Source organism: Monomorium pharaonis, chromosome 5 (genome assembly GCF_013373865.1).
Source record: "Monomorium pharaonis isolate MP-MQ-018 chromosome 5, ASM1337386v2, whole genome shotgun sequence".
Classification (NCBI taxonomy): domain Eukaryota; kingdom Metazoa; phylum Arthropoda; class Insecta; order Hymenoptera; family Formicidae; genus Monomorium; species Monomorium pharaonis.
In genome coordinates this window covers 7,560,919-7,588,233 of record NC_050471.1, presented here as the reverse complement: position 1 = coordinate 7,588,233, position 27,315 = coordinate 7,560,919, and the positions used below count along the sequence as shown (strand labels likewise).

General features: G+C 29.2%; 4 protein-coding genes across 6 annotated transcripts; all 4 read right to left on the bottom strand.

The window, feature by feature from the left end:
* Positions 1-549: 549 nt before the first annotated feature.
* LOC118645583 lies at positions 550-15,354 on the bottom strand. Its single transcript, XM_036286960.1, has 16 exons — positions 14,955-15,354; positions 14,202-14,567; positions 13,741-14,005; positions 13,168-13,415; positions 12,817-12,960; positions 12,488-12,676; positions 9,212-9,577; positions 8,752-9,016; positions 8,179-8,426; positions 7,834-7,977; positions 7,592-7,693; positions 5,264-5,398; positions 4,233-4,805; positions 3,564-3,840; positions 2,952-3,199; positions 550-2,707 (listed from the first exon to the last, which is right to left on the bottom strand). The coding sequence occupies exons 1-16, from the start codon at positions 15,019-15,021 to the stop codon at positions 2,364-2,366; spliced, it is 3,981 nt and encodes a 1,326-aa protein (XP_036142853.1). The 5' UTR covers positions 15,022-15,354; the 3' UTR covers positions 550-2,363.
* Positions 6,883-10,381, bottom strand: LOC118645465 (serine protease snake-like). The gene is made up of 7 exons (XM_036286533.1): positions 9,962-10,381; positions 9,212-9,577; positions 8,752-9,016; positions 8,179-8,426; positions 7,834-7,977; positions 7,482-7,693; positions 6,883-7,340 (listed from the first exon to the last, which is right to left on the bottom strand). Exons 1-6 carry the CDS (start codon positions 10,026-10,028, stop codon positions 7,503-7,505), a joined length of 1,281 nt encoding a protein of 426 aa, XP_036142426.1. The 5' UTR covers positions 10,029-10,381; the 3' UTR covers positions 6,883-7,340; positions 7,482-7,502.
* Positions 15,355-16,841: 1,487 nt separating the features above from the next.
* On the bottom strand, positions 16,842-20,040 carry LOC105827858 (serine protease snake). Of its 3 annotated transcripts, XM_036286532.1 has the most exons (8): positions 19,955-20,040; positions 19,452-19,567; positions 19,184-19,244; positions 18,719-18,983; positions 18,146-18,393; positions 17,795-17,938; positions 17,443-17,654; positions 16,842-17,301 (listed from the first exon to the last, which is right to left on the bottom strand). In XM_036286532.1, the coding sequence occupies exons 1-7, from the start codon at positions 20,019-20,021 to the stop codon at positions 17,464-17,466; spliced, it is 1,092 nt and encodes a 363-aa protein (XP_036142425.1). In that variant the 5' UTR covers positions 20,022-20,040; the 3' UTR covers positions 16,842-17,301; positions 17,443-17,463. The 3 variants fall into 3 exon arrangements, with proteins under 3 accessions (XP_036142425.1, XP_036142423.1, XP_036142424.1); XM_036286530.1 differs by having other exon boundaries at positions 19,184-19,567; XM_036286531.1 differs by having other exon boundaries at positions 19,184-19,564; positions 19,955-20,029.
* LOC105833736 (general transcription factor IIH subunit 3) lies at positions 19,771-26,676 on the bottom strand. Its single transcript, XM_036286534.1, is given in 8 exon segments — positions 19,771-20,155; positions 24,387-24,667; positions 24,775-24,811; positions 24,964-25,099; positions 25,182-25,304; positions 25,393-25,482; positions 25,485-25,891; positions 26,000-26,676. Coding segments are annotated over 7 exon segments (1,020 nt in total). The 5' UTR covers positions 26,022-26,676; the 3' UTR covers positions 19,771-20,155; positions 24,387-24,462.
* Positions 26,677-27,315: the final 639 nt, after the last annotated feature.

Sequence of the window (27,315 nt, the reverse complement as noted above, 5' to 3'; positions counted from 1 at the left end):
TAATAACTATCTAAAAACTGTAAAATAATCTAGTTGTCATGGCAATAAGTAGCACTTAAAATGATTACCAATGATAATTCTGAATTTTTTCTATCTGTGGACCAGACAGAGACCACATCAAGGATAATGAAGATCGCAACCAAGATGAAATAAAAATCCATTACTGAAGAAAAACGCGTGAAAGATGTACCAGGATAATCAGTATTTGATATCAACGCATAGAAATTTGACAATGAAGATAAGCTGCTGCAGCGAGGTGCGCAGCAGTGGAATCTGCATGTGTCTCTCTGCCAAAATCAGAATGGTAAACGATTTTAACAATATTGAGGTGATAATTCCATTAAAGAGATTAAAGAGATTGAAGAGATTAACGTTAATGTAAAAAAATCAGATGCAGATAATAAAACACGAAGTTAATTATACTAAAAATTAAATTAAATGATAAAAATCTTAGAAGTATAAATTATTATATTTTTGTAAAAATGTGATACAATTTTTAAAAAAATACAATTTAGAATACATTTAGAATAATAATTTTGTAAAATATAATTAGTAAAGTAAGTTTGTTTATTTACTCCTCCCTCTCGGGTTTTGGGGGACTTCCTAGCTGTTTTTACATCGATTCTACATTGTGTGTAAAATATGATTAAAATACATAAATTATAATCAACACATTTAAATATAACGACTTCTTTATTATTTATAAAGTTGATATAGTTAATTATTATATTAATGATACATTTTTTTTAGAATACGTATTTAGTAACAGAATTAGTGAAAGACTTAATTTTAATTTTTAATCTTATATTTTTATGGAATATTAATTGCTTATTTAATTTAATTTAATATAATAGTTAAATTTGTTTTAAAAATATAAAGCTTCTTCTTTTCTTGTAACATAAAAAAATATAATAAAATAAGAAAAAGAAGAGGAGAAATATATGCAGACAATATTCATACAGGATAATTATCAAGAGCATACTGATCGTCTATCGATCAAACTGGATAATTTATAATTCTAATAATTAAAACAGATAAAACAGTTATTACTTTACATAAAAATATGTAAAATAAAAAGATATTGAAAAAATAAGAGAAAGGTAAGCCAGTGATCGAAACCAAATCGAATCAATTTATAACAAAGTCAATGTATAATAAATTTATTGGTTTCCATTTTCAGTAAGTTCCGCGCAGACAACAGTGCAACGAAATACATCTCCAATCTTTCACAAACAAGTTGTATAAAATAACTGTTCTGCAGTTGATGTAAAAGCTAAGCGATGAGTAAGTCAATTATAGGTAAAATGCTTCTTTGTGCACTTCCTCAATGTTATGAATAAGACCAAGTAACACGTAAGAGATTTACATAATCTTATGCGTTTTTCCGATAATAAATATAGGTGCGTCTCTCGTCATGCAAGCTCCGTCTACAATAAATGTAATAAGCCTTATACCGTATAAAATTGAGTAATCATACTCGATTATTCTTCTCATATTAGTATAATAGGTCAATTTCCCACGCCTAAAGACTTACTTAAGTATTATAGACATATCATAAATGTGGTCTGATAAGTCACCAGGACTTAAATCCGATGAAATCGTTGACCCATTCTGCGGATAAGGATTGACGATCTACAAATGACACCTATACAGTAAGACAGTTGATAACCATTCTGCTTTTTTACTACTAAGATCTGTCGAAGTTCAGAAAGATCTTGTTAATCTGAAACCAAAATTATCAATAGCGGTACTTATCAGCGGTGATTTTGAAAATTGTTTAGATTAAATTTCATTTTTTTCAAATAAATTTTTAAACATACATCAATTGTGAAAATATTCCGCGTTCGTTTCCATAAATCATTGTAGAATAGTAATACAATTAAATCCCACTAATTATCCGCGATAAGTTTTTATTGCCAATAAAGTTTAGCAATACATTTTTATTTAACATAAATATGACCGATTTAAAAAAGAAGTAGAAAAATAATAACGACTATTGAAAATTATGTTTATATGAGAATTTATTGATATTTTGTCAAATATATTGTTATATTTTTTATCGTCAAAACATTTGTTTAATATTAGCCTCATAATATACTTAAATGTTCATCATTGTAATAGAAAATAGTGGCATATTTTATTTCTGTTAAAATTATTCTTCTGTCCACAAAATTATTTTTATAGGCAAATAAAAATCACTATAAAATATTAAACAAAAAAATTTAGAAATGCCATAAATTATTCAGACCTTAATTAATTTAACTAATTAGTTATTTGATAACTAACTGATGACTCGTGTAAGAATTAATAGTCAAGTAGAATGAAGAAAAAAGATTTTTTACTTTTCGTAAAAGTTGAATAAATTACGAATCTTGTTCTTTTGGCCAGACAATCTCTTCAATCCATTGAAGGTAATGGGATACTCTAGTATAAACTCCAGGGACTTCAGTAGTTGCGCAGCCTTGACCAAAGCTGGTGATACCCATTACTTGGTAGACGCAAGGATTATCAGGATGTATTACTTGCAGAGGACCACCGGAATCTCCTTGGCAAGTATCCTTGGACCAGGTACTAGAATCGCCAGCACAAATCATATTCGACATGATACCCTGCGGAACTTCTCTATAACTAGTGTATTTTGCTGTACATAACGAATTGTCTATCAGATCCAATTGAGCCTTTTGCAATCCATTGCTTACTTCTCCACCTAAAAGTATATAATTTAATTTAAATCTGTACTTTATTGCTCTTTGGATAAATACTCAACTTTTATGAAAAAAAAATTTGCATCTATTACGGGAATCTCTTGATAGAAGTTTTTTTTATAACTGCAGAGTCCTCCTCTTATAGACATTTAAATTTTTTAATGCATTTAATTTTATCAATTTTTCTTTAAATTCTACTATTTTGTAACATGCAAGTTTTGTGCAAGAAATTATCGGATTACATACTGAATTCAGTAACACCCCAGCCGCTAATCCAAACTCGTGTAGGCACGGTATTGTGTTGCTGAAAGAGACACGCAGGTCGTATGGATGTGTTAAACTTGACAGCGTTCTCGAGCTGTATCAGAGCTATGTCGTTATATAGCGTGGGTGGATTGTAATTCGGATGTCTTATAATATTTTTGATGGCAATCTTGATGCCTGTCTTGTCTGTTAATTTGTGATAGCCTATCTTTGCTTCATTTGGACCGCCACTATAAGAATATATTAGATTTAAAAAAGATTAGATTTGTTAGAGTTATCAGATAAATAACTGCGAGATCAATTTCATACATTTTAGATTAAATCTTCAATTTCTAATATATTTAAATTACAGAATTAAATTACACTTCTAACATTCTATAACTTTTTCACTTAAGATATAGAATATATCGTGTCGTATAGAAGAGACAGTAACGGAATTAGGCTTGAATATTTTCTAACTTCGAGGTTTCATCCGATTTATAATATCTTTGCATTTAATAAGATTACTAGCAAAAAACGAAAGAAATGAATTTTTATTATCGGAATTTTTAAATGCCTTAAAGCAAAAGTGAAAAAAATATTTATATAGCGTACTTTGGTCCATGAGTGCAATGCGCAGCGGATAGTACCCAGGTATGCGAAATCAGTGTACCGCCGCACATCAGAGTGAATCCGTTGGGATTGCGTTTACCTAGGGCGACCATATGAGGAAACTCGCCGACCAAAGCCTCAGTGCCACCGACCACTGTGATACCGAAGGTTACTAAGCTATATCTATCGCAAGCACTAATCGTGATCACGTTCGACGATGAACTAGTAGTAGACGTTTCCGAAGATGTGCCCGTAACTTCGTTCACATATTTCTCACACTCTGAAATTTATTTTATAGATATTGTTATGATTAATGCTCAATACTTATATAAAAAATAAATTATACATCAGATTTATAAATGTCTGTTTTTACATTACGACTATGTACTTGCGTAAATTCTTCTCTTATAAAAATGTAAACACTAAGCATCAGTATTAAATTAGCCAGCAATTATTAATTATTTTGAGTATTAAAAGTACTAACAGCAGTGATTTTAATACTTAAAACAAGCACTAATTTACTGGCCAATTTAATATTGCTCAGTATTACATCTTTATAAGGATTAGATTCTTAAATTTTTATATCTTATCATTGTTGTGTGTGTACTACAATGCTACCTTTATATTTAGAAAATTGTTCTACAAGTTTTTGAAATGATACACAATACTTACTGCGTTCTGATACCGTTCCCACAGGTAACGATAGATTTTGCGGCGATAAGCTTAAAATTGGAGGAATTTGAGTTTTAGGAGAAGTAGAGGTCGTAGTACGAGATGTCGTAGAATTATTATGAAATGGGACTGGATTAGTAAATGCTGGTACAGGTGTATTAGATGCAGATGTATGACAATAAGGTAATGGTGGTAGATAAGATCTCTGTGTAACAGGAGTATTAATTTCTTTATTGAGTTCTAACTTTGTATTAACTTTTGTATTGATTTTAATACAGTTCACGAAAGGATTCTTATTACTATTAGAAGACGGATTATAATCATAATCAGGAAAGACTATATCGGAACCTTGTGATGTAAAGTCATCTAACAAGAATGGGTTTGAATTACTCGGAGGAAAGGGATTATAGTTATTATCAGGAAAGACTATATCGGATGCCTGTGATGCAAAGTAGTTTAACAACAATAGGTTTCCATTTTCGTTGCCGCTTGACGATTGCAAGAAACGATTGTTCAAGATATCTGAACTATGTTGAACTTTATTTGAGTTCTTTTTCTTTGAAGAATCATTATCTAAAACATAAATTAAAAATTATAGAAAAATATAGAAATTTTTCTAAGTATTCTAAATATATAATATATAATTGTATATCTACATATTATCTCCTCTACATTAACTTACTGCATATATATATTTTTCCTTTTTTAGATTAATTTACAGAATAAATTCTTAGAATTTAAATTTAACAATACAAAAATTTTAAAACAAATACATATTTTAAGAGAATTTAAATAACAGAATCAAAGAATTTAGAAACTTTCCTTACACAGATGTCTCTTATTTAAATATCCATTTCCTTTTTATGTAATTTTTTGATATGTATAGATTTTTTTGGATTTAATAATAACAACCGTAATACCATAAATAATAACGATCACAACAATATTTGACAACGCAAAATAATCGAAACTTAATTGTCCCATGAGCAATATTTGAAATGATCAATAACGATAATATTAAATTTTTTTACCTGTTGATTGAACAGAGGCAACATTAAGGATCAAGAAAATTGCAACCAAGTCAAAACAAAAATTCATTATTAAATAGAAACACGTAAAATACACAAGGATATTCAGTATTCGACGAACATTTGACGATGGAGGTCAGCTACTGCGACGATTAACAGCGATGGAATTTGCGTCTCCCTCTCCTATCTCTCCCCTCCCATAATTTTACAGAAAAAGGAGAAGATGATGGGTAAAGGAAGTAAAAAGAGACAAAAACTGAATTCCAATATTTAAAGTCAGTGCTGAAAATCTATATAGGCAGTTACACCATCCTGGTTTTCGACGCGTTTCTTTTCCTCTTTGAGTGCATCTCGATATTCATTGTTAAAGTTAAAAATTTATACTTTAACAATGAATATCGAGATGCACTCAAAGAGGAAAAGAAACGCGTGGAAAACCAGGATGGTGTAACTGCTTAATAGTATTAGAAAAGATATAATATACGTTATACAAGAAAGATTATAATTGTTTTAAAAAAGTACGCAAACAATATAATATAATTACAAAATTAATTGCACAATTAATCCAATATGTTAAAAAGTAATGATAAATAACTTCAATTTTCCTTATAAAAATGTAATACTAAAAAGAAAAACTTGGCGCTGCTATAAAAAATAATAAAAATTAATAATAACAGTTTATAAAATTATTAATTATAAACAATTTATTATTTATTTATACTACAATGAATTGTTTTCATTATTTTTTAGCACATGGGTGCCTATTTATGTTTGTTAGAAAAAAATCTTACTACTCGTGATTAAGAATATAATATTTAAACAAAATAATTTAATAAACAAACAATGACAATTTTGGGATTCTTTTTACATAATACGAGTTTGCCAAAAATGTGGCAACACTGACTAACGTTAGCTGTCAAGAAAATAAAAATCTTTATTTGATTTATTATAACAAATGAATTGTTTAATTCGGAAATCCACAACAAATCAATATTATATTTTTGTTTTTATAAAAAATAATTTCTTTCTAATTCTTACTCATACATATAGGCTGAAATCGGCTTGACATTTACAACACCTTTTTTATAAATTAAATCTAAAATATCAAAAATCGATTAAGTTTACTCAGGATATGATCAATTTAGCTATTATGATTTTGTAATTAATCTAAGGATTTTTCAAAATGATGATTTGTATAATAATTATAATGTTATAGATTATATGCGAAGAATAATCTTGCTACATGTATTATATGTATGTACACTTGTCAGAAAACACTACTGTATCTCTTGATATAGATGATAGTTTAATTACTTAACACACAGAAGTACCAAACGATTGTTTCTGACCGTTTCTATTTTTTAAGATTGACGACTATGCAAAAAGTATACTTCTAGCAAAATATTCAATGTACAAAACATGCAGCTGAATAACTAAACTAACGACATTTGTTCTCAAATTTAATGTATTTTCAATAGATAGTCAGTAGTCATCTTTAATCTTTCTAGGTTCCTTGTCTGTCTGATATATACTTCTGTTAAAACATACATAATTTCGAACAAATAGAATTGGAAAAAATTCTTAGGATAAAAACAGATATTAGATGGTTTGTATAAAGATGGTTTTGTATGGTCAACGTAATGTACGTATTTATTTATTACTATGAAATACATTTTTCACTATTTTCATCGTCAAAAAATTTATATAATTTATCGTCATAATGTTTACTAGCTGTTGAAGAGACTGATGGCATATCTTAGTTACATTAATTTATAGCTTTTATGGCAATGGGCTTACATGGCGAACTATTTACAATAGTATATAGTATAATGTCTTGATTTTTAAAGTTTAAAAGATTAATACTAATCTCGCATAGTATAATAATCCATACTTACTCACCAATTTTCTATTATGAGTTTTTTAATATTCTAATCAGAATCACGGTTTTATGTTTCAATATTCTAGTTAAAATTACAGACTATTCAACTGCAGTACAATAGATAATGAAGTAATATATTCAATCAGTCATTTGCAATCTTTAATTCTTTCAATAGGCAATAATTAGAGCAAGTTAACTTTTCTGAAATTACAAAATAATAAATATAAAAACATTGCAAATTTTTAAATTCTTTATTCATTTCTGACTAGTTATTTACTAACTAATTGATGACTAATTATATTTTAATTTAGCTAACAATTTAATAAAGGATGATTTTTATACCTTTCGTAAAAATCAAATAAGTTATTCTTCTCCTGGCCAGACATTTTCTTCGATCCACTGAAGATAATGGGACACTTTAGTATAAATGCCAGGAATTCCCATTCCGCAACCTTGACCGAAGCTAGTGACACCGATCACTTGAAAAAGACATTTACTACTAGGATGGATTATTTGTAGAGGACCCCCAGAATCTCCTTGGCAAGCGTCTATTCCTAGTAAAAATATAAAAATTAAATGTAAAGAGAGAATAATAGAAGCGTTAAAACGGAACTTTTATGAAGCGTAAATCGAAACAATGAAATGTAAAAGAAGCGTTAACGCATTCAATTTAAACTTTGATTTATATTTTTACCGGGGTTTTTCTGACCACCAGCGCAAATCATAGTCGGTTTAACACCATATGGAGCTGCTAGGGAACTGTTGTGCTGTTGTGTACACATCAAATTGTCTACCAGATTTAGTTGAGCTTTTAGCAGTTCATTGCTCACCTCTCCGCCTGAAAACACATAATTCAATTAAAATCGGTATTCTTACAAATTTTTAATTAATAATGAAAAGTATTTATTACAAGCAGTTCTGACAGAAGTTTTCAATCAATTAAAAGTTCTTGTACATTTAAATTTACAAGGTTCTTTCTTTGAGTTCTATGATTCTACAGTTTGCGAGATTACGTATGAGACATTACTGGATTACGTACTGAATTCAACAACGCCCCAACCACTAATCCAAGCTTGTGTAGGCACGGTATCATAGCTCTGATAAAGACACGCAGGTCGAATAAGTCTGCTAAAGTTGACGGTGCTCACGAGCTCAACCAAACCTATGTCCGCATACAGCGCGGGTGGCTTATAGTCCTCGTGTCTTAGAGTGCGTTTGATAGGAATTATGATGCCATCTTTATCCGTTAATTTATGGAAGCCTATCCTTGCGTGAGTTGCACCACCACTGCAAGAAAATACAATAAAAGAATTAATTTTGATAGTTATTCCAAAAATCAATTTTATAAAATCATTTGATCCGCAATATCTAATATATTTAAATTATAAAAATCAATGGATTTCTAAATCTTAAAAATTTCTTTTAAGGTATGAAATATGTCATATGTCTTTTAAAGGAACATTACGGAATTGAGGAATATTTTGGAATTTCGAAGTTTTTATTGATCTATCGTTGCATTCAATATGATGTCGATCTGACAAATGGAAAGCAATAGGTAATGACTTTTTTGTCAGAATGCTTAAGTAATTTAAAATAAAAGAAAGAAGTGTACCTGCCCCCATGAGTGCAATGCGCAGCGGTAAGTACCCAGGTATGAGAAATTAGCGTGCCGCCGCAATTCAGTTGGAACTGGGGAGTGGGTTTGCCTAGAGCTACCATGTGAGGAAACTCGCCGACCCGGGCCTCGGTGCCTCCAACCACCAACTGATTCACTGTACCGTCGCAGTTTTTAATCACTTTAATTGCGCCCGACGACGTACCAGTCAGAGGCGTTATCCAGGTCGATCCCGCAATTTCTTCTACATATTCATCGCATTCTAAAATTTATTTTACAAATAATTATATCATTCATGTTGAAGATATAAAAAAAAATGAATTATTTATCAGACTAAAGTGAATCTAGACACATGGTCTGTTACATTACAAACGTAAACTCGAGTAAATATTAGTTTTTTACATTTTTGTGTTCGTAAATTTGTTTAATCCTACTTGAAATATTTGATTTTACTTACTACGTTCTGACACTGCCGAGTTTGTCGGGAATTTGATGTAATACGGATCAAAGATCTGGTCAGCAGAATAAACTTTAGAAGTAGTCGTACCAGGTTTTGAAGAACCAATAGATTGTGTATTACTAGGTATTGACAAACTAATAGGACCTTTTGAATCGGTTTGAATGGAATTAAGGAAATCATTATCAAGATAACTAGGAAAGAAATTAGTATTAACAGTAAAAGTTTGTGATGGAGTAAAAAATCGGTTTACGTTATTTCTTATCGTTGTCTTTTCTGTTGTCACTTGTTGCAGAAAAGAATTATTCAAGATACTTGCACTAAGCCGAACATCGTTTGAATTTTGTTTCTTGTTCTTCGAGTCATCTAAAAAATATTTTATCAAAAGTTATAAAAAATTATAAACATTTGTAAAAAAAGTATATATATACATATAATTATATGTGGATTTTATAAATATAATGATGTATTTTATAATTGTTTTAAATTATTATTTTATAATGTAACATTCCTTAACATAATTACAGCGTAGAAATTTCAATTTTAATGTTTTATTCAAATATTTTTTATAATGTTGTGAACAACTTAAAATTACATGTTTGAAAACGTTACACATTATCAAATATTGTAAATTAAATGTTTGTGTAAATGATATCTTTGCTGATATGGAACAAAGTAAAATAATCCAGTCATTCTGACGATGTGTAACACTTGAAACGAATATTTACAATAATCTTGAATTTTTTCTACCTGTGGAACAAACAAAAGCTGCATTGAGAATCAAAAAGATCGCAAACAAAACAAAACGCAAATCCATCACTGAAGAGAAACATACGCGTGAAAATCACACAAGGATATCCAGTATTCGATGTCAAGATATTATAACGACATAAGCTGCTGCGACGATTAACGACGAAATCTGTGTGCGTCTCTCTCTCCAATTTCTCCCTCCTGATTTTACGGAGAATGGTAGAAGGTGATAAATAAAAAAAGTATACAGATACGAAGAGGAGAAGAGAGTGCTTGGAAGATTAGAATGGGGAGCAGTCCTAACAGTACTGGGATCATGACCCTACCAAAGATATCGTTATAGAAGTTGGAAAGTTTAGTTAAAATTAATTTAAAAAATAATAATTACATTAATAATTAAATTGTAAAATCTTAACAAAATATTATATGTTAAAATGTTGATAATACAATTTATAAAATGTTTTAAACATAATAGTAATTTTATAAGTATACATAATAATTAAAAACAGTATATTTTAAATATGAACATTTTATCTTTCATATAAAAATTGACACAATTATTTACTATTGGGTAAAGAAAGTAAAAAAAGACAAAAGCTGCATTCCAATATTTAAAGTCAGTGCTGAAAATCTATAATACATGTAACGTATCTTATAAATTTTTAACTTTAACAATGAATATCGAGATGCACTCAAAGAGGAAAAGAAACGCGTGGAAAACCAGGATGGTGTAACTGCTTAATAGTATTAGAAAAGATATAATATACGTTATACAAGAAAGATTATAATTGTTTTAAAAAAGTACGCAAACAATATAATATACTTACAAAATTAATTGCACAATTAATCCAATATGTTAAAAAGTAATGATAAATAACTTCAATTTTCCTTATAAAAATGTAATACTAAAAAGAAAAACTTGGCGCTGCTATAAAAAATAATAAAAATTAATAATAACAGTTTATAAAATTATTAATTATAAACAATTTATTATTTATTTATACTACAATGAATTGTTTTCATTATTTTTTAGCACATGGGTGCCTATTTATGTTTGTTAGAAAAAAATCTTACTACTCGTGATTAAGAATATAATATTTAAACAAAATAATTTAATAAACAAACAATGACAATTTTGGGATTCTTTTTACATAATACGAGTTTGCCAAAAATGTGGCAACACTGACTAACGTTAGCTGTCAAGAAAATAAAAATCTTTATTTGATTTATTATAACAAATGAATTGTTTAATTCGGAAATCCACAACAAATCAATATTATATTTTTGTTTTTATAAAAAATAATTTCTTTCTAATTCTTACTCATACATATAGGCTGAAATCGGCTTGACATTTACAACACCTTTTTTATAAATTAAATCTAAAATATCAAAAATCGATTAAGTTTACTCAGGATATGATCAATTTAGCTATTATGATTTTGTAATTAATCTAAGGATTTTTCAAAATAATGATTTGTATAATAATTATAATGTTATAGATTATATGCGAAGAATAATCTTGCTACATGTATTATATGTATGTACACTTGTCAGAAAACACTACTGTATCTCTTGATATAGATGATAGTTTAATTACTTAACACACAGAAGTACCAAACGATTGTTTCTGACCGTTTCTATTTTTTAAGATTGACGACTATGCAAAAAGTATACTTCTAGCAAAATATTCAATGTACAAAACATGCAGCTGAATAACTAAACTAACGACATTTGTTCTCAAATTTAATGTATTTTCAATAGATAGTCAGTAGTCATCTTTAATCTTTCTAGGTTCCTTGTCTGTCTGATATATACTTCTGTTAAAACATACATAATTTCGAACAAATAGAATTGGAAAAAATTCTTAGGATAAAAACAGATATTAGATGGTTTGTATAAAGATGGTTTTGTATGGTCAACGTAATGTACGTATTTATTTATTACTATGAAATACATTTTTCACTATTTTCATCGTCAAAAAATTTATATAATTCATCGTCATAATGTTTACTAGCTGTTGAAGAGACTGATGGCATATCTTAGTTACATTAATTTATAGCTTTTATGGCAATGGGCTTACATGGCGAACTATTTACAATAGTATATAGTATAATGTCTTGATTTTTAAAGTTTAAAAGATTAATACTAATCTCGCATAGTATAATAATCCATACTTACTCACCAATTTTCTATTATGAGTTTTTTAATATTCTAATCAGAATCACGGTTTTATGTTTCAATATTCTAGTTAAAATTACGGACTATTCAACTGCAGTACAATAGATAATGAAGTAATATATTCAATCAGTCATTTGCAATCTTTAATTCTCTCAATAGGCAATAATTAGAGCAAGTTAACTTTTCTGAAATTACAAAATAATAAATATAAAAAAATTGCAAATTTTTAAATTCTTTATTCATTTTTGACTAGTTATTTGCTACTAATTGATGACTAATTATATTTTAATTTAGCTAACAATTTAATAAAGGATGATTTTTATACCTTTCGTAAGAATCAAATAAGTTATTCTTCTCCTGGCCAGACATTTTCTTCGATCCACTGAAGATAATGGGACACTCTAGTATAAACGCCAGGAATTCCCATTGCGCAACCTTGACCGAAGCTAGTGACACCGATCACTTGAAAAAGACATTTACTACTAGGATGGACTATTTGTAGAGGACCCCCAGAATCTCCTTGGCAAGCGTCTATTCCTAGTAAAAATATAAAAATCAAATGTAAAGGGAGAATAATAGAAGCGTTAAAACGGAACTTTTGTGAAGCGTAAATCGAAACAATGAAATGTAAAAGAAGCGTTAACGCATTCAATTTAAACTTTGATTTATATTTTTACCGGGGTTTTTCTGACCACCAGCGCAAATCATAGTCGGTGTAACACCATATGGAACTGCTAGGGAACTGTTGTGCTGTTGTGTACACACCAAATTGTCTACCAGATTTAGTTGAGCTTTTAGCAGTTCATTCCTCACCTCTCCGCCTGAAAACACATAATTCAATTTAAATCGGTATTCTTACAAATCTTTAATTAATAATGAAAAGCTTCGTATTTATTAGAAGCAATTTCTGGTAGAAGTTTTTAATAAATTAAAAGTTCTTGTACATTTAAATTTACAAGGTTCTTTCTTTGAGTTTTACGATTCTACAGTTTGCGAGATTTCGTATAAGGCATTACTGGATTACGTACTGAATTCAACAACGCCCCAACCACTAACCCAAGCCTGTCTAGGCACGGTATCATAGCTCTGATAAAGACACGCAGGTCGAATAAATCTGCTAAAGTTGACGGGGCTCACGAGCTCAACCAGACCTATGTCCGCATACAGCGCGGGTGGCTTATAGTCCTCGTGTCTTAGAGTGCGTTTGATAGGAATTATGATGCCATCTTTATCCGTTAATTTATGGAAGCCTATCCTTGCGTGAGTTGCACCACCACTGCAAGAAAATACAATAAACGAATTAATTTTGATAGTTATTCCAAAAATCAATTTTATAAAATCATTTGATCCGCAATATCTAATATATTTAAATTATAAAAATCAATGGATTTCTAAATCTTAAAAATTTCTTTTAAGGTATGAAATATGTCATATGTCTTTTAAAGGAACATTACGGAATTGAGGAATATTTTGGAATTTCGAAGTTTTCATTGATCTATCGTTGCATTCAATATGATGTCGATCTGACAAATGGAAAGCAATAGGTAATGACTTTTTTGTCAGAATGCTTAAGTAATTTAAAATGAAAGAAAGAAGTGTACCTGCCCCCATGAGTGCAATGCGCAGCGGTAAGTACCCAGGTATGAGAAATTAGCGTGCCGCCGCAATTCAGTTGAAACTGGGGAGTGGGTTTGCCCAGAGCTACCATGTGAGGAAACTCGCCGACCCGGGCCTCGGTGCCACCAACCACCAACTGATTCACTGTACCATCGCAGTTTTTAATCACTTTAATTGCGCCCGACGACGTACCAGTCAGAGGCGTTATCCAGGTCAATCCCACAATTTCTTCTACATATTCATCGCATTCTAAAATTTATTTTACAAATAATTATATCATTCATGTTGAATATATAAAAAAAAAAAGAATTATTTATCAGACTAAAGTGAATCTAGACACATGGTCTGTTACATTACAAACGTAAACTCGAGTAAATATTAGTTTTTTACATTTTTGTGTTCGTAAATTTGTTTAATCCTACTTGAAATATTTGATTTTACTTACTACGTTCTGACACTGCCGAGTTTGTCGGGAATTTGATGTAATACGGATCAAAGATCTGGTCAGCAGAATAAACTTTAGAAGTAGTCGTACCAGGTTTTGAAGAACCAATAGATTGTGTATTACTAGGTATTGACAAACTAATAGGACCTTTTGAATCGGTTTGAATGGAATTAAGGAAATCATTATCAAGATAACTAGGAAAGAAATTAGTATTAACAGTAAAAGTTTGTGATGGAGTAAAAAATCGGTTTACGTTATTTCTTATCGTTGTCTTTTCTGTTGTCACTTGTTGCAGAAAAGAATTATTCAAGATACTTGCACTAAGCCGAACATCGTTTGAATTTTGTTTCTTGTTCTTCGAGTCATCTAAAAAATATTTTATCAAAAGTTATAAAAAATTATAAACATTTGTAAAAAAAGTATATATATACATATAATTATATGTGGATTTTATAAATATAATGATGTATTTTATAATTGTTTTAAATTATTATTTTATAATGTAACATTCCTTAACATAATTACAGCGTAGAAATTTCAATTTTAATGTTTTATTCAAATATTTTTTATAATGTTGTGAACAACTTAAAATTACATGTTTGAAAACGTTACACATTATCAAATATTGTAAATTAAATGTTTGTGTAAATGATATCTTTGCTGGTGATATCGAACAAAGTAAAATAATCCAGTCATTCTGACGATGTGTAACACTTGAAACGAATATTTACAATAATCTTGAATTTTTTCTACCTGTGGAACAAACAAAAGCCGCATTGAGAATCAAAAAGATCGCAAACAAAACAAAACGCAAATCCATCACTGAAGAGAAACATACGCGTGAAAATCACACAAGAATATCCAGTATTCGATGTCAAGATATTATAACGACATAAGCTGCTGCGACAATTAACGACGGAATCTGTGTGCGTCTCTCTCTCCAATTTCTCCCTCCTGATTTTACGGAGAATGGTAGAAGGTGATAAATAAAAAAAGTATACAGATACGAAGAGGAGAAGAGAGTGCTTGGAAGATTAGAATGGGGAGCAGTCCTAACAGTACTGGGATCATGACCCTACCAAAGATATCGTTATAGAAGTTGGAAAGTTCAGTTAAAATTAATTTAAGAAATAATAATTACATTAATAATTAAATTGTAAAATCTTAACAAAGTATTATGTTAAAATGTTGATAATACAATTTATAAGATGTTTTAAACATAATAGTAATTTTATAAGTATACATAATAATTAAAAACAGTATATTTTAAATATGAACATTTTATCTTTCATATAAAAATTGACACAATTATTTACTATTGAGTAAAGGAAGTAAAAAGAGACAAAAGCTGCATTCCAATATTTAAAGTCAGTGCTGAAAATCTATAATACATGTAACGTATCTTATAAATTTTTAACTTTAACAATGAATATCGAAATGCACTCAAAGATGAAAAGAAAGGCGTGGAAAACCAGGATGGTGTAACTGCCTAATAGTATTAGAAAAGATATAATATACGTTATACATGAAAGATTATAATTGTTTTAAAAAAGTACGCAAACAATATAATATAATTACAAAATTAATTGCACAATTAATCCAATATGTTAAAAAGTAATGATAAATAACTTCAATTTTCCTTATAAAAATGTAATACTAAAAAGAAAAACTTGGCGCTGCTATAAAAAATAATAAAAATTAATAATAACAGTTTATAAAATTATTAATTATAAACAATTTATTATTTATTTATACTACAATGAATTGTTTTCATTATTTTTTAGCACATAGGTGCCTATTTATGTTTGTTAGAAAAAAATCTTACTACTCGTGATTAAGAATATAATATTTAAACAAAATAATTTAATAAACAAACAATGACAATTTTGAGATTCTTTTTACATAATACGAGTTTGCCAAAAATGTGGCAACACTGACTAACGTTAGCTGTCAAGAAAATAAAAATCTTTATCTGATTTATTATAACAAACAAATTGTTTAATTCGGAAATCCACAACAATTCAATATTATATTTTTATTTTTATAAAAACTAATTTCTTTCTAATTCTTACTCATACATATAAGCTGAAGTCGGCTTGACATTTACAACACCTTTTTTATAAATTAAATCTAAGATATCAAATATCGATTAAGTTTACTCAGGATATGATCAATTTAGCTATTATGATCTTGTAATTAATCTAAGGATTTTTCAAAATGATGATTTGTATAATAATTATAATGTTATAGATTATATGCGAAGAATAATCTTGCTACATGTATTATATGTATGTACACTTGTCAGAAAACACTACTGTATCTCTTGATATAGATGATAGTTTAATTACTTAACACACAGAAGTACTAAACGATTGTTTCTGACCGTTTCTATTTTTTAAGATTGACGACTATGCAAAAAGTATACTTCTAGCAAAATATTCAATGTACAAAACATGCAGCTGAATAACTAAACTAACGACATTTGCTCTAATTTAATGTATTTTCAATAGATAGTCAGTAATCATCTTTAATCTTTCTAGGTTCCTTGTCTGTCTGATATATACTTCTGTTAAAACATACATAATTTCGAACAAATAGAATTGGAAAAAATTCTTAGGAATAAAAACAGATATTAAAAGATGGTTTTGTATGGTCAACGTAATGTACGTATTTATTTATTACTATGAAATACATTTCTCACTATTTTCATCGTCAATTTATATAATTTATAATTTATATAATTCATCGTCATAATGTTTACTAGCTGTTAAAGAGACTGATGGCATATCTTAGTTACATTAATTTATAGCTTTTATGGCAATGGGCTTACATGGCGAACTATTTACAGTATAATGTCTTGATTTTTAAAGTTTAAAAGATTACTAATCTCGCATAGTATAATAATCCATACTTACTCACCAATTTTCTATTGTGAGTTTTTTAATATTCTAATCGGAATCACGGTTTTATGTTTCAATATTCTAGTTAAAATTACGGACTATTCAACTGCAGTACAATAGATAATGAAGTAATATATTCAATCAGTCATTTGCAATCTTTAATTCTTTCAATAGGCAATAATTAGAGCAAGTTAACTTTTCTGAAATTACAAAATAATAAATATAAAAAAATTGCAAATTTTTAAATTCTTTATTCATTTTTGACTAGTTATTTGCTAACTAATTGATGACTAATTATATTTTAATTTAGCTAACAACTTAATAAAGGATGATTTTTATACCTTTCGTAAGAATCAAATAAGTTATTCTTCTCCTGGCCAGACATTTTCTTCGATCCACTGAAGATAATGGGACACTCTAGTATAAACGCCAGGAATTCCCATTGCGCAACCTTGACCGAAGCTAGTGACACCGATCACTTGAAAAAGACATTTACTACTAGGATGGACTATTTGTAGAGGACCCCCAGAATCTCCTTGGCAAGCGTCTATTCCTAGTAAAAATATAAAAATCAAATGTAAAGGGAGAATAATAGAAGCGTTAAAACGGAACTTTTGTGAAGCGTAAATCGAAACAATGAAATGTAAAAGAAGCGTTATCGCATTCAATTTAAACTTTGATTTATATTTTTACCGGGGTTTTTCTGACCACCAGCGCAAATCATAGTCGGTGTAACACCATATGGAACTGCTAGGGAACTGTTGTGCTGTTGTGTACACACCAAATTGTCTACCAGATTTAGTTGAGCTTTTAGCAGTTCATTGCTCACCTCTCCGCCTGAAAACACATAATTCAATTTAAATCGGTATTCTTACGAATCTTTAATTAATAATGAAAAGCTTCGTATTTATTAGAAGCAATTTCTGGTAGAAGTTTTCAATAAATTAAAAGTTCTTGTACATTTAAATTTACAAGGTTCTTTCTTTGAGTTTTATGATTCTATAGTTTGCGAGATTTCGTATGAGGCATTACTGGATTACGTACTGAATTCAACAACGCCCCAACCACTAACCCAAGCCTGTCTAGGCACGGTATCATAGCTCTGATAAAGACACGCAGGTCGAATAAATCTGCTAAAGTTGACGGGGCTCACGAGCTGAACCAGACCTATGTCCGCATACAGCGCGGGTGGCTCATAGTCCTCATGTCTTAGAGTGCGTTTGATGGGAATCATGATGCCATCTTTATCCGTTAATTTATGGAAGCCTATCCTTGCGTGAGTTGCACCACCACTGCAAGAAAATACAATAAAAAAATTAATTTTGGTAGTTATTCCAAAAATCAATTTTATAAAACCATTTGATCCGCAATATCTAATATATTTACATTATAAAAATCAATGGATTTCTAAATCTTTAAAATTTCTTTCAAGGTATGAAATATGTCATATGTCATTCAAAGGAACATTACGGAATTGAGGAATATTTTGGAATTTCGAAGTTTTCATTGATCTATCATCGCATTCGATATGATGTCGATCTGACAATTGGAAAACAATAGGTAATGACTTTTTTGTCAGAATGCTTATATAATTTAAAATAAAAGAAAGAAGTGTACCTGTCCCCATGAGTGCAATGCGCAGCGGTAAGTACCCAGGTATGAGAAATTAGCGTGCCGCCGCAATTCAGTTGGAACTGGGGAGTGGGTTTGCCCAGAGCTACCATGTGAGGAAACTCGCCGACCCGGGCCTCGGTGCCACCAACTACCAAATGATTCACTGTACCGTCGCAGTTTTTAATCACCTTAATTGCGCCCGACGACGTACCAGTCAGAGACGTTATCCAGGTCGATCCCGCAATTTCTTCTACATATTCATCGCATTCTAAAATTTATTTTACAAATAATTATATCATTCATGTTGAATATATAAAAGAAAATGAATTATTTATCAGACTGAAGTGAATCTAGACACATGGTCTGTTACATTACAAACGTAAACTCGAGTAAATATTAGTTTTTTACATTTTTGTGTTCGTAAATTTGTTTAATCCTACTTGAAATATTTGATCACATTTTACTTACTACGTTCTGACACTGTTTTTGCCGAGTTTGTCGGGAATTTGATGTAATACGGATCAAAGACCTGGTCAGCAGAATAAACTTTAGAAGTAGTCGTACCAGGTATTGAAGAACTAATAGATTGTGTATCACCAGGTATTGACGAACTAATAGGTTGTGTATCAACTCTTGAATCGGTTTGAATGGAATTAAAGAAAGGATTATCAAGATTACTAGGAAAGAAATTAGTATTAGGAGTAGAAGTTTGTGATAGAGTAAAAAATGGGTTTACGTTATCTCTTATCGTTGTCTTTTCTGTTGTCACTTGTTGCAGGAAAGGATTATTCAAGATACCTGCACTAAGCCGAACGTCGATTGAATTTTTTTTTTCGTTCTTCAAGTCATCATCTAAAAAATATTTTATCAAAAGTTATAAAAAATTATAAACATTTGTAAAAAAAATATATATATACATATAATTATATGTGGATTTTATAAATATAATGATGTATTTTATAATTATTTTAAATTATTATTTTATAATGTAACATTCCTTAACATAATTACAGCGTAGAAATTTCATTTTTAATGTTTTATTCAAATATTTTTTATAATGTTGTGAACAACTTAAAATTACATGTTTGAAAACGTTACACATTATCAAATATTGTAAATTAAATGTTTGTGTAAATGATATCTTTACTGGTGATATCGAATAAAGTAAAATAATGCAGTCATTCTGACGATGTGTAACACTTGAAATGAATATTTACAATAATCTTGAATTTTTTCTACCTGTGGAACAAACAAAAGCCGCATTGAGAATCAAAAAGATCGCAAACAAAACAAAACGCAAATCCATCACTGAAGAGAAACATACGCGTGAAAATCACACAAGGATATCCAGTATTCGATGTCAAGATATTATAACGACATAAGCTGCTGCGACGATTAACGACGGAATCTGCGTGCGTCTCTCTCTCCAATTTCTCCCTCCTGATTTTACGGAGAATGGTAGAAGGTGATAAATAAAAAAAGTATACAGATACGAAGAGGAGAAGAGAGTGCTTGGAAGATTAGAGTGGGGAGCAGTCCTAACAGTACTGGGATCATGACCCTACCAAAGATATCGTTGTAGAAGTTGGAAAGTTTAGTTGAAATTAAAAAAATAATAATTACGTTAATAATTAAATTGTAAAATCTTAACAAAGTATTATATGTTAAAATGTTGATAATACAATTTATAAAATGTTTTAAACATAATAGTAATTTTATAAGTATACATAATAATTAAAAACAGTATATTTTAAATATGAACATTTTATCTTTCATATAAAAATTAACACAATTATTTACTATTGTTATGTTAATAATATATTTTTGAAAAATAAAATTAGAAACAGAACCAATAAAATATTTAATTTTAATTTCTTGTAACATAATAGTTTTATAAATAGTTTTATTAATATAATTATATTATTAAACTGAAAGTTTATTAATAATGATTCGTTTTGAAAATACAAAGTTGTCTTTGGCTTGTAACATTCTCGATAAAATAAGAAAAGAGAAGGAAGGAAAGAAGAAAGAATAAATGCGAACTGATATTTGCCAAGGAGAAATATCAAATAAGTATACTGTATACTTCGATCAACTTCGATCAATTTAATTGATTAATTGGGAATCTCCGATTCTGACGCAATTGGTCGAAGTGGATAAACCAGTTAGTTACATTCCGCACAAACTGACGATATAAGAAAATATAAAAAAATTGGAAAAAACAAGCAACTCTGACATTACTCATCAATGTACAGAAATGCTTGTAAATATGCAAATAAAAAATAATAATTTCTCCGTACATTGCACGGAGAAATCGAAGTAGAAATAAAAGAAGTACAAGCAAGTACAAGTTACTTAATAATAAATAAAATGCAAATTAATCAATATTTAATAAATTAAAATATTGGACATAATATAAATTATTACATAAAGTAGATGTACACACACATACGTGCGCATATAAAAAAATGCATAAAAGATTTTATTATATTTTGATAAATGCAAAAATGCTTTATGTTCTTTTTTTACTTGATGCTCATATGATATTACAAAACCATTTCAATTTTATTTAAAAAAAATTACTTTAACTTCTATCTTGTAAATTCTGTGTGTGATTGAATAGAATTTTTCATATATAGTTTCTCTGACAAATCGGAGAAATGACAAATTCCACATTTTACAAAAAAAAATGTAAATTTGTTTTTATTTATTTCTCTTTAGTTAATTTTTTGCAACTCCTTGTTATTCTGATTAAGACAAGCATTAAAAATACGAAATAAAATGTTTTATGATAATTTCGTGTCTTTGTAGCATTACCGCACAGACTAGATTAAACAACATCCTAGGTGAGACATTTAATTGTTTCGAAATTCTGAATATGAGCCAAAAAACCTGTTTTAATTTTTAAGTTCCATGCTAAATAAAATATGTACGACTCAAGCTACAATAAGTTAGAGATAATAACATCATAAATAAGATTCAAAGCCACATCATATCGTAATCAGGATAACAGCAAAAATAGTCGGAATAGATGATTAATTTATGATGCATTATACGTTACATACGATTGTACAGAGCTACATTACACCTTTTATAACTTATAACTTGTATAATTTTATAAATTTCTTTTAACATACCTTTCTTTTTTTATTCAATTTTATTAAACTAATAAAAATACAAAATTTAACACAAAGGATACATATACTATAAAAATTTCATTAAAAAATAAATTAAAAAATAAATTTTTGACAAATATGTTTACAGTATTCATTTTATGCAATTTTTCAAAACATGTTTGATTGAAGTAAAATTATATAATAATTATAATATTAAATTTATTGTTATTGATACCAAGTTTGAAGTAAATCTCAATTGACATTATATCTTACCTTTCAAAGTCGATTGGTCTATCCTTTTCGCGGAAATTGAGTTTCCACGATAGCGTACATGTACAGTATAATAATAATGATCCTACGTAACTTCTTCAGTGAAAAAAATATCTAATCACGATTCGTTTTGTTAACGTCAATCATCTTTCTTTTATGGTACAATTCAGTTATATAAGATGGATATACGTGATTTCCCTGGCGACACTGTCACAATTTAGCAAAATGCAAATCTCGCCTCGAACGAAAGATCGAAATGTAAAATCAAAAAAGTATTAGGCCTAGAGAAAATTCTATCAAAACCGCTACGACTTTGGACCGAGAAAGAACTACTTAGAGATTGTTTTTAAAAACAAAAAATAGACATTAGAAAATTTAAGAAAATCTTAAAACATTAAATATTGTAGCAATTTCTGATTAAAATAAAACCCATAATATAAATTATGAATAAAAGATTAATTAAACGAGATTTGTTAAAATTATATATTTAATCAAAGTAAAGAGAAAATGTATATTACAGAATAGATGCAAAAATATGTACACATGACCTCTTTTTTTAGTACCTTAGCAATATTAAAAATCTATAATACATGTAATGTAAACTATAGATTAGTTATAGATTAGTAGATGTTTGCTAAATAACAAAAAAAAATCATTCAAATGTACATATATTTGTTTAATATGCCAAAGTTTAAAGAGAATAAGAAAGCATACATAATTATTTTATTTTAAAATAAAGAGAATATTTTGTTTAAACTAATTTAGAAATTAATAATAGATAATACAAATTTTGTTTCGCTTACAAGTATTTATTAGTACTTCATCCAATTATGTCTAATACATTATTTTTGCATTATTCTCAAAAATTTTATTCTTTTATTTATACTTAAGTCTTTTTTATTGTAAAATTTGATGACATATCTTATTTCCTTATCTATGATCCGTAATTTATCAAAAACTATACATTAACTATGAATCAAATCTTAAATCTCTTAATTTCGAAAGTGAACATCAATCCTATATTTTATATTAATTCAGATTTCCATGTGATTATTCTATTTTTTCATCTCAGTATTCTAGTCCAAATCGCAAACTGTATTGCATTATCCTAATCACATTGTTTTAATTATCTATAATTTTCTAACAATATTTAAAGTAAATAAACATTTCTTAAAAATTGCAAAATTATTCTCATATAAGATAAATAAACGTTATAAAATAATAAAAAGAAGAAACTTGCAAATGCTATAAATTTCTTAATCTTAAATTGATTTCACTGGCAATACAAACGAAGTAAACAGGTAATTGTCACAATTAACGATTCAATACAACTCTCCTTTTTACCAATCGAACGAATTAAATTTCGCAGTGTAACATAGAAAAATATTGTAAAGTCGCGCGTGTCTATTTGATGAGTATGTCGCGTCTCGTAATAATATTTGTACACAATTCAATGTACGCGTTATATAGTTTCTTCATAAGCGGAACACAAATGAAATGAATCTTTTGTACAATTTAACATTTCATATAAATAATAAATTATGAAATGAATCTTTTGTACAAGTTAACATTTCATATAAATAATGAATTGAGGTGCTTAATGACAGTCATGGATGATGACGAATGAATTCGGTTTTCGTAATCATACGTAATCTCCACGCTGACCGGTATATCCTTCTTTCTCGTAAGTACCAGATGTATTGAATTTACCTCAACCATACGCGCGATTAAATTACCAGTTCTCGAATGATTCACCAATCTACCGAGTTTTTCAGTCTGTTACATCAACACTCGATATTTTGATCTTGTGCGAGTCTTCTTTTTCTTCTCTATCTCCTGTTCCTCTCTCTTTTCTCTCTTTCTTTCATTATTTCTATTCTTATTGCCTGTTGCCTGGCATTATGCAAGGTTCACGCTCTGTCGATAGTTATAGCGTTTTCGATCGGCTTGGGTTAATCGCTCCGGGAGCGATTAATAACGTTATAAGGCCAATCACAGCCATTCTTCTAAAGAAGGAATAACTGTGATTAACCAGTTCAAAAGAAAGGAACCTGAGACGGGTTAACCCAGTACCGGTCGAAAACGCCATTAGTCTATGCTCGAACCCGACTATTAATTATCTCTGGTCAAAACGTAGAGAGGATAATCACACAGAAAACCAACTGATGTAATTACAAATATGTATTTAAACATTACATATGTGTAATGTTTAAACTTAATTTAAACGTCCGCTCCGAATTGTTTTTTTTTATTCAATAAGCATTAAGTAAGTAATAAAAACTTACCAACTGTGTTAATTATTTATACGTCGTCTGATTGCCATCGAATGTTATACCATGTATACGCAATTCTATTTGAATTTTATTCTGCAAGCTGCGCCAATAGCATTGGGAATATTATTAGTATAGCAAAACATTCCATTATCGATATGATGAACCTCTTTATATCTTTTATCATTTCTTCATTTGAATATTTGACTCCGACACAGAATACAAATAATGTGTGGCGAGAACCAAACGCCAACTTTTTCTTCATCAGTATAGGTCTCGGCATTTTGAGTATCGTGCTTAAAAAATTAATAAGTTAATTATTGTTTATGGCAGGTAAACATACAGGTATAATTTTAGTAGACATAGTATAAATTAGTATATTAGTCATAAAAAAAATACTTACTGACAAGTGGTGCATATTGAATTGAACTTGCAGAAAACTGAAAAAATATAATTAATATAAATATAAATTAATACAGAAATAAGTTTAACACAAAATATTCAATATTATTTAAATGTAATTTTATATCTTCTATCATTTTATATGTTGAAATACTCTTATAATAAATTATCAATACAACTTTACACTTACTTGTAAAACATTTAGAACAAACATATCCAATATCAATAAGCTCCTGATGACAAAAACATGCTGCTCTATAATCCACTTTTACTGGCGAAGGAAGAACCAATTCTGACCTAACACTAGGATCAGGCAGGAAAACACACTAAATTATAAAACAAATAATTAATTATGACGTATATTATAATTTGCGTTAATTATGATAAAATTAAGTGTAAACAGTTTACCAATAAATCCTGCAGTAATTCATCAAGCTGTAGCACCTTCAAATAATTACCACCAGTAATGTGACAGCCTTGTTGCAATACTATCAGCTCCTGATCCAGACTGCACACATCTAAAATGACATTCTGAAAGCAGTGTCAGATGAATCTCTTTGCATTACAAATCAATTCTGTTATTGTAATAACATAAAAATTCAATAAAAAGACAAAAAACCATTCTCTTTGCAGTGAAGAATATATTTATGTAGTTCATGTACTGAGTTGCTGAGTTGTTGCTGGTTGTAATGACTAGTATTCTAGTCTGACGCAACTCTGACCAGCTATCTGTTCTCTCTCTAATCGAGCGATATAGCATAATGCCATGCTGAGCGCACCAGAGATGAGACTTTCTTTGTTCAGTGGAATATCCGTAGGGACTTCGTTGATAACCTGCTGTAATTGTTGACACACTGTACGTTCCACCATGATAAACTTTTCATACTGGTCATCCATCTGCCTTATTTCTGCTGTGGTTTCATAAGGGTAGAGGAATTTAGCACTGTGACCATGGCATGCCATTATTGCCAATTCATTATTAGATGACTGCACGAGATGAGCTTTCGCAAAGATAATTGTGGAGTCTAAACACTGTGATAGTATCTTCATTTCTTGCTTTACTATCCGTTGTAATGGATTTACATCCAGAATGATCACCAGTAAGCTCGTCTCTATTTCTATATATTTACAAATAAATAAGTAAACAAAAACCGTTATTAAATAAATAATTACAATTAAATTCAATAAAATAAATGGCTTAAATTTATACATATATAGAAACATATCCACGCAAACGTAAGTTGCCATTTTGTTGGTCTCTTCCAGAGAAAAACCTGAGACTTGAGAGCTGCTATGGGGTACGGGCCACAGCACTTTTTTTTCTATTTCGTAATGTCTTCCGTCCCTCCTTGATTGCGTTCCAAAACTTTCTTCTTCTTTTTAAATATAGGCCTGTTCTTTGTCGCTGCACTGCTGTACTGGTAATAGGCAATAAGTTAGAATGGGAAAAGATATTTCTGTCAAAGGCTGTTTTCCTTTTACGGAACACAATCGACACAAGTATCGTTCTATCTTTGTTACTCATTGAACATAAAAAAGATAGAACGACGCTTGTGTCGATTGTATTCCCTAAAAGAAAAGCAGCCAGGGTCCAGCGTGCTGTCCCATGGGCCTCGGAAAACGGAATCGGAAAGGCGGAATGGAGGGGATCAACCAATTGTAAGCTTTTCGTTCCGATTTTCAACCATGGGGCTCCCCATGGAGTGAGGGTGCTGTCCTATGGCAGCCGGAATCCGAAAAACGGAAAAGTAATAGAGAAAAGATCAGCCAATCAGAAATTTTGCGCGTTTCTTCTAGTAGACAGTTAGGCACGTTCAAAAGAACACAACAGAGATTGATTTTTAACTTTTCATTTCATTTGACAATATTTTCGAAAATCTTTTTCACCATGAATAAAAACATATCAATGGTAAATTAATTTGATTATTTTATTTACTGTAATTATAATTTTTTGTAAGATACGTATTTTATTAAAAGAAATAATAATTAAATATTCTTGTAAATATAAAATATTAGGTTATTAAATAAGCAATATATTTTGTGTCAAGTTTTATTTTTAGTTTAAAAGAAAAAAAAACACTTTATTTGAAATTAAACTAGAGGAAGAATATTAGAAATAGTTAAGAAAAAAATAAGAAGAGTAAAAAGAAAAGTAAAATAAAGTAAGTCATTTATACACATGTACATAAATTATAATGACGTATGCTAGATTATAAAGAGTGTTATTGTCAAATTAAGAGAGGGAGGGAGGGTGAGAGAGGGAGAGAGAGAGAATACACAAACATATGTAGGTTACATACCTTTTTATATGTAAATACGTACATATAAAAATAAATACATACACATAAAGACATTATTAGCAATGTTATTCTCTATTTTGTTGTTACCCGATATTCTTCCTTATTTCGTCTTTCTCTCTCTCTCTCTCTCTCTCACTCTTTTATAATAATTTCTTATTGCAAAAATATATATACTATCCAAATAAGATGCTTAATACTACAAAGCGTGATATCCAAACAAAATTACCTTTTAAAAAAAAGTA

Coding starts and splice junctions, on each gene's coding strand:
- LOC105827858 (XM_036286530.1), bottom strand. CDS start 20,021: ATGGATTTGCGTTTTGTTTTGTTTGCGATCTTTTTGATTCTCAATGCG. Junction 17,939..18,145: donor TTGGGGCGTTGTTGAATTCA/GTACGTAATCCA, acceptor ATGTGTTTTCAG/GCGGAGAGGTGAGCAATGAA. Junction 17,655..17,794: donor TGGTGGTCAGAAAAACCCCG/GTAAAAATATAA, acceptor TATTTTTACTAG/GAATAGACGCTTGCCAAGGA.
- LOC118645583 (XM_036286960.1), bottom strand. CDS start 15,021: ATGGATTTGCGTTTTGTTTTGTTTGCGATCTTTTTGATTCTCAATGCG. Junction 14,006..14,201: donor CTCGGCAGTGTCAGAACGTA/GTAAGTAAAATC, acceptor AATAAATTTTAG/AATGCGATGAATATGTAGAA. Junction 4,806..5,263: donor TGCCTCTGTTCAATCAACAG/GTAAAAAAATTT, acceptor TTTATGTTTTAG/ATAATGATTCTTCAAAGAAA.
- LOC118645465 (XM_036286533.1), bottom strand. CDS start 10,028: ATGGATTTGCGTTTTGTTTTGTTTGCGATCTTTTTGATTCTCAATGCA. Junction 9,578..9,961: donor AGCTTTTGTTTGTTCCACAG/GTAGAAAAAATT, acceptor AATATTTTTTAG/ATGACTCGAAGAACAAGAAA. Junction 7,694..7,833: donor TGGTGGTCAGAAAAACCCCG/GTAAAAATATAA, acceptor TATTTTTACTAG/GAATAGACGCTTGCCAAGGA.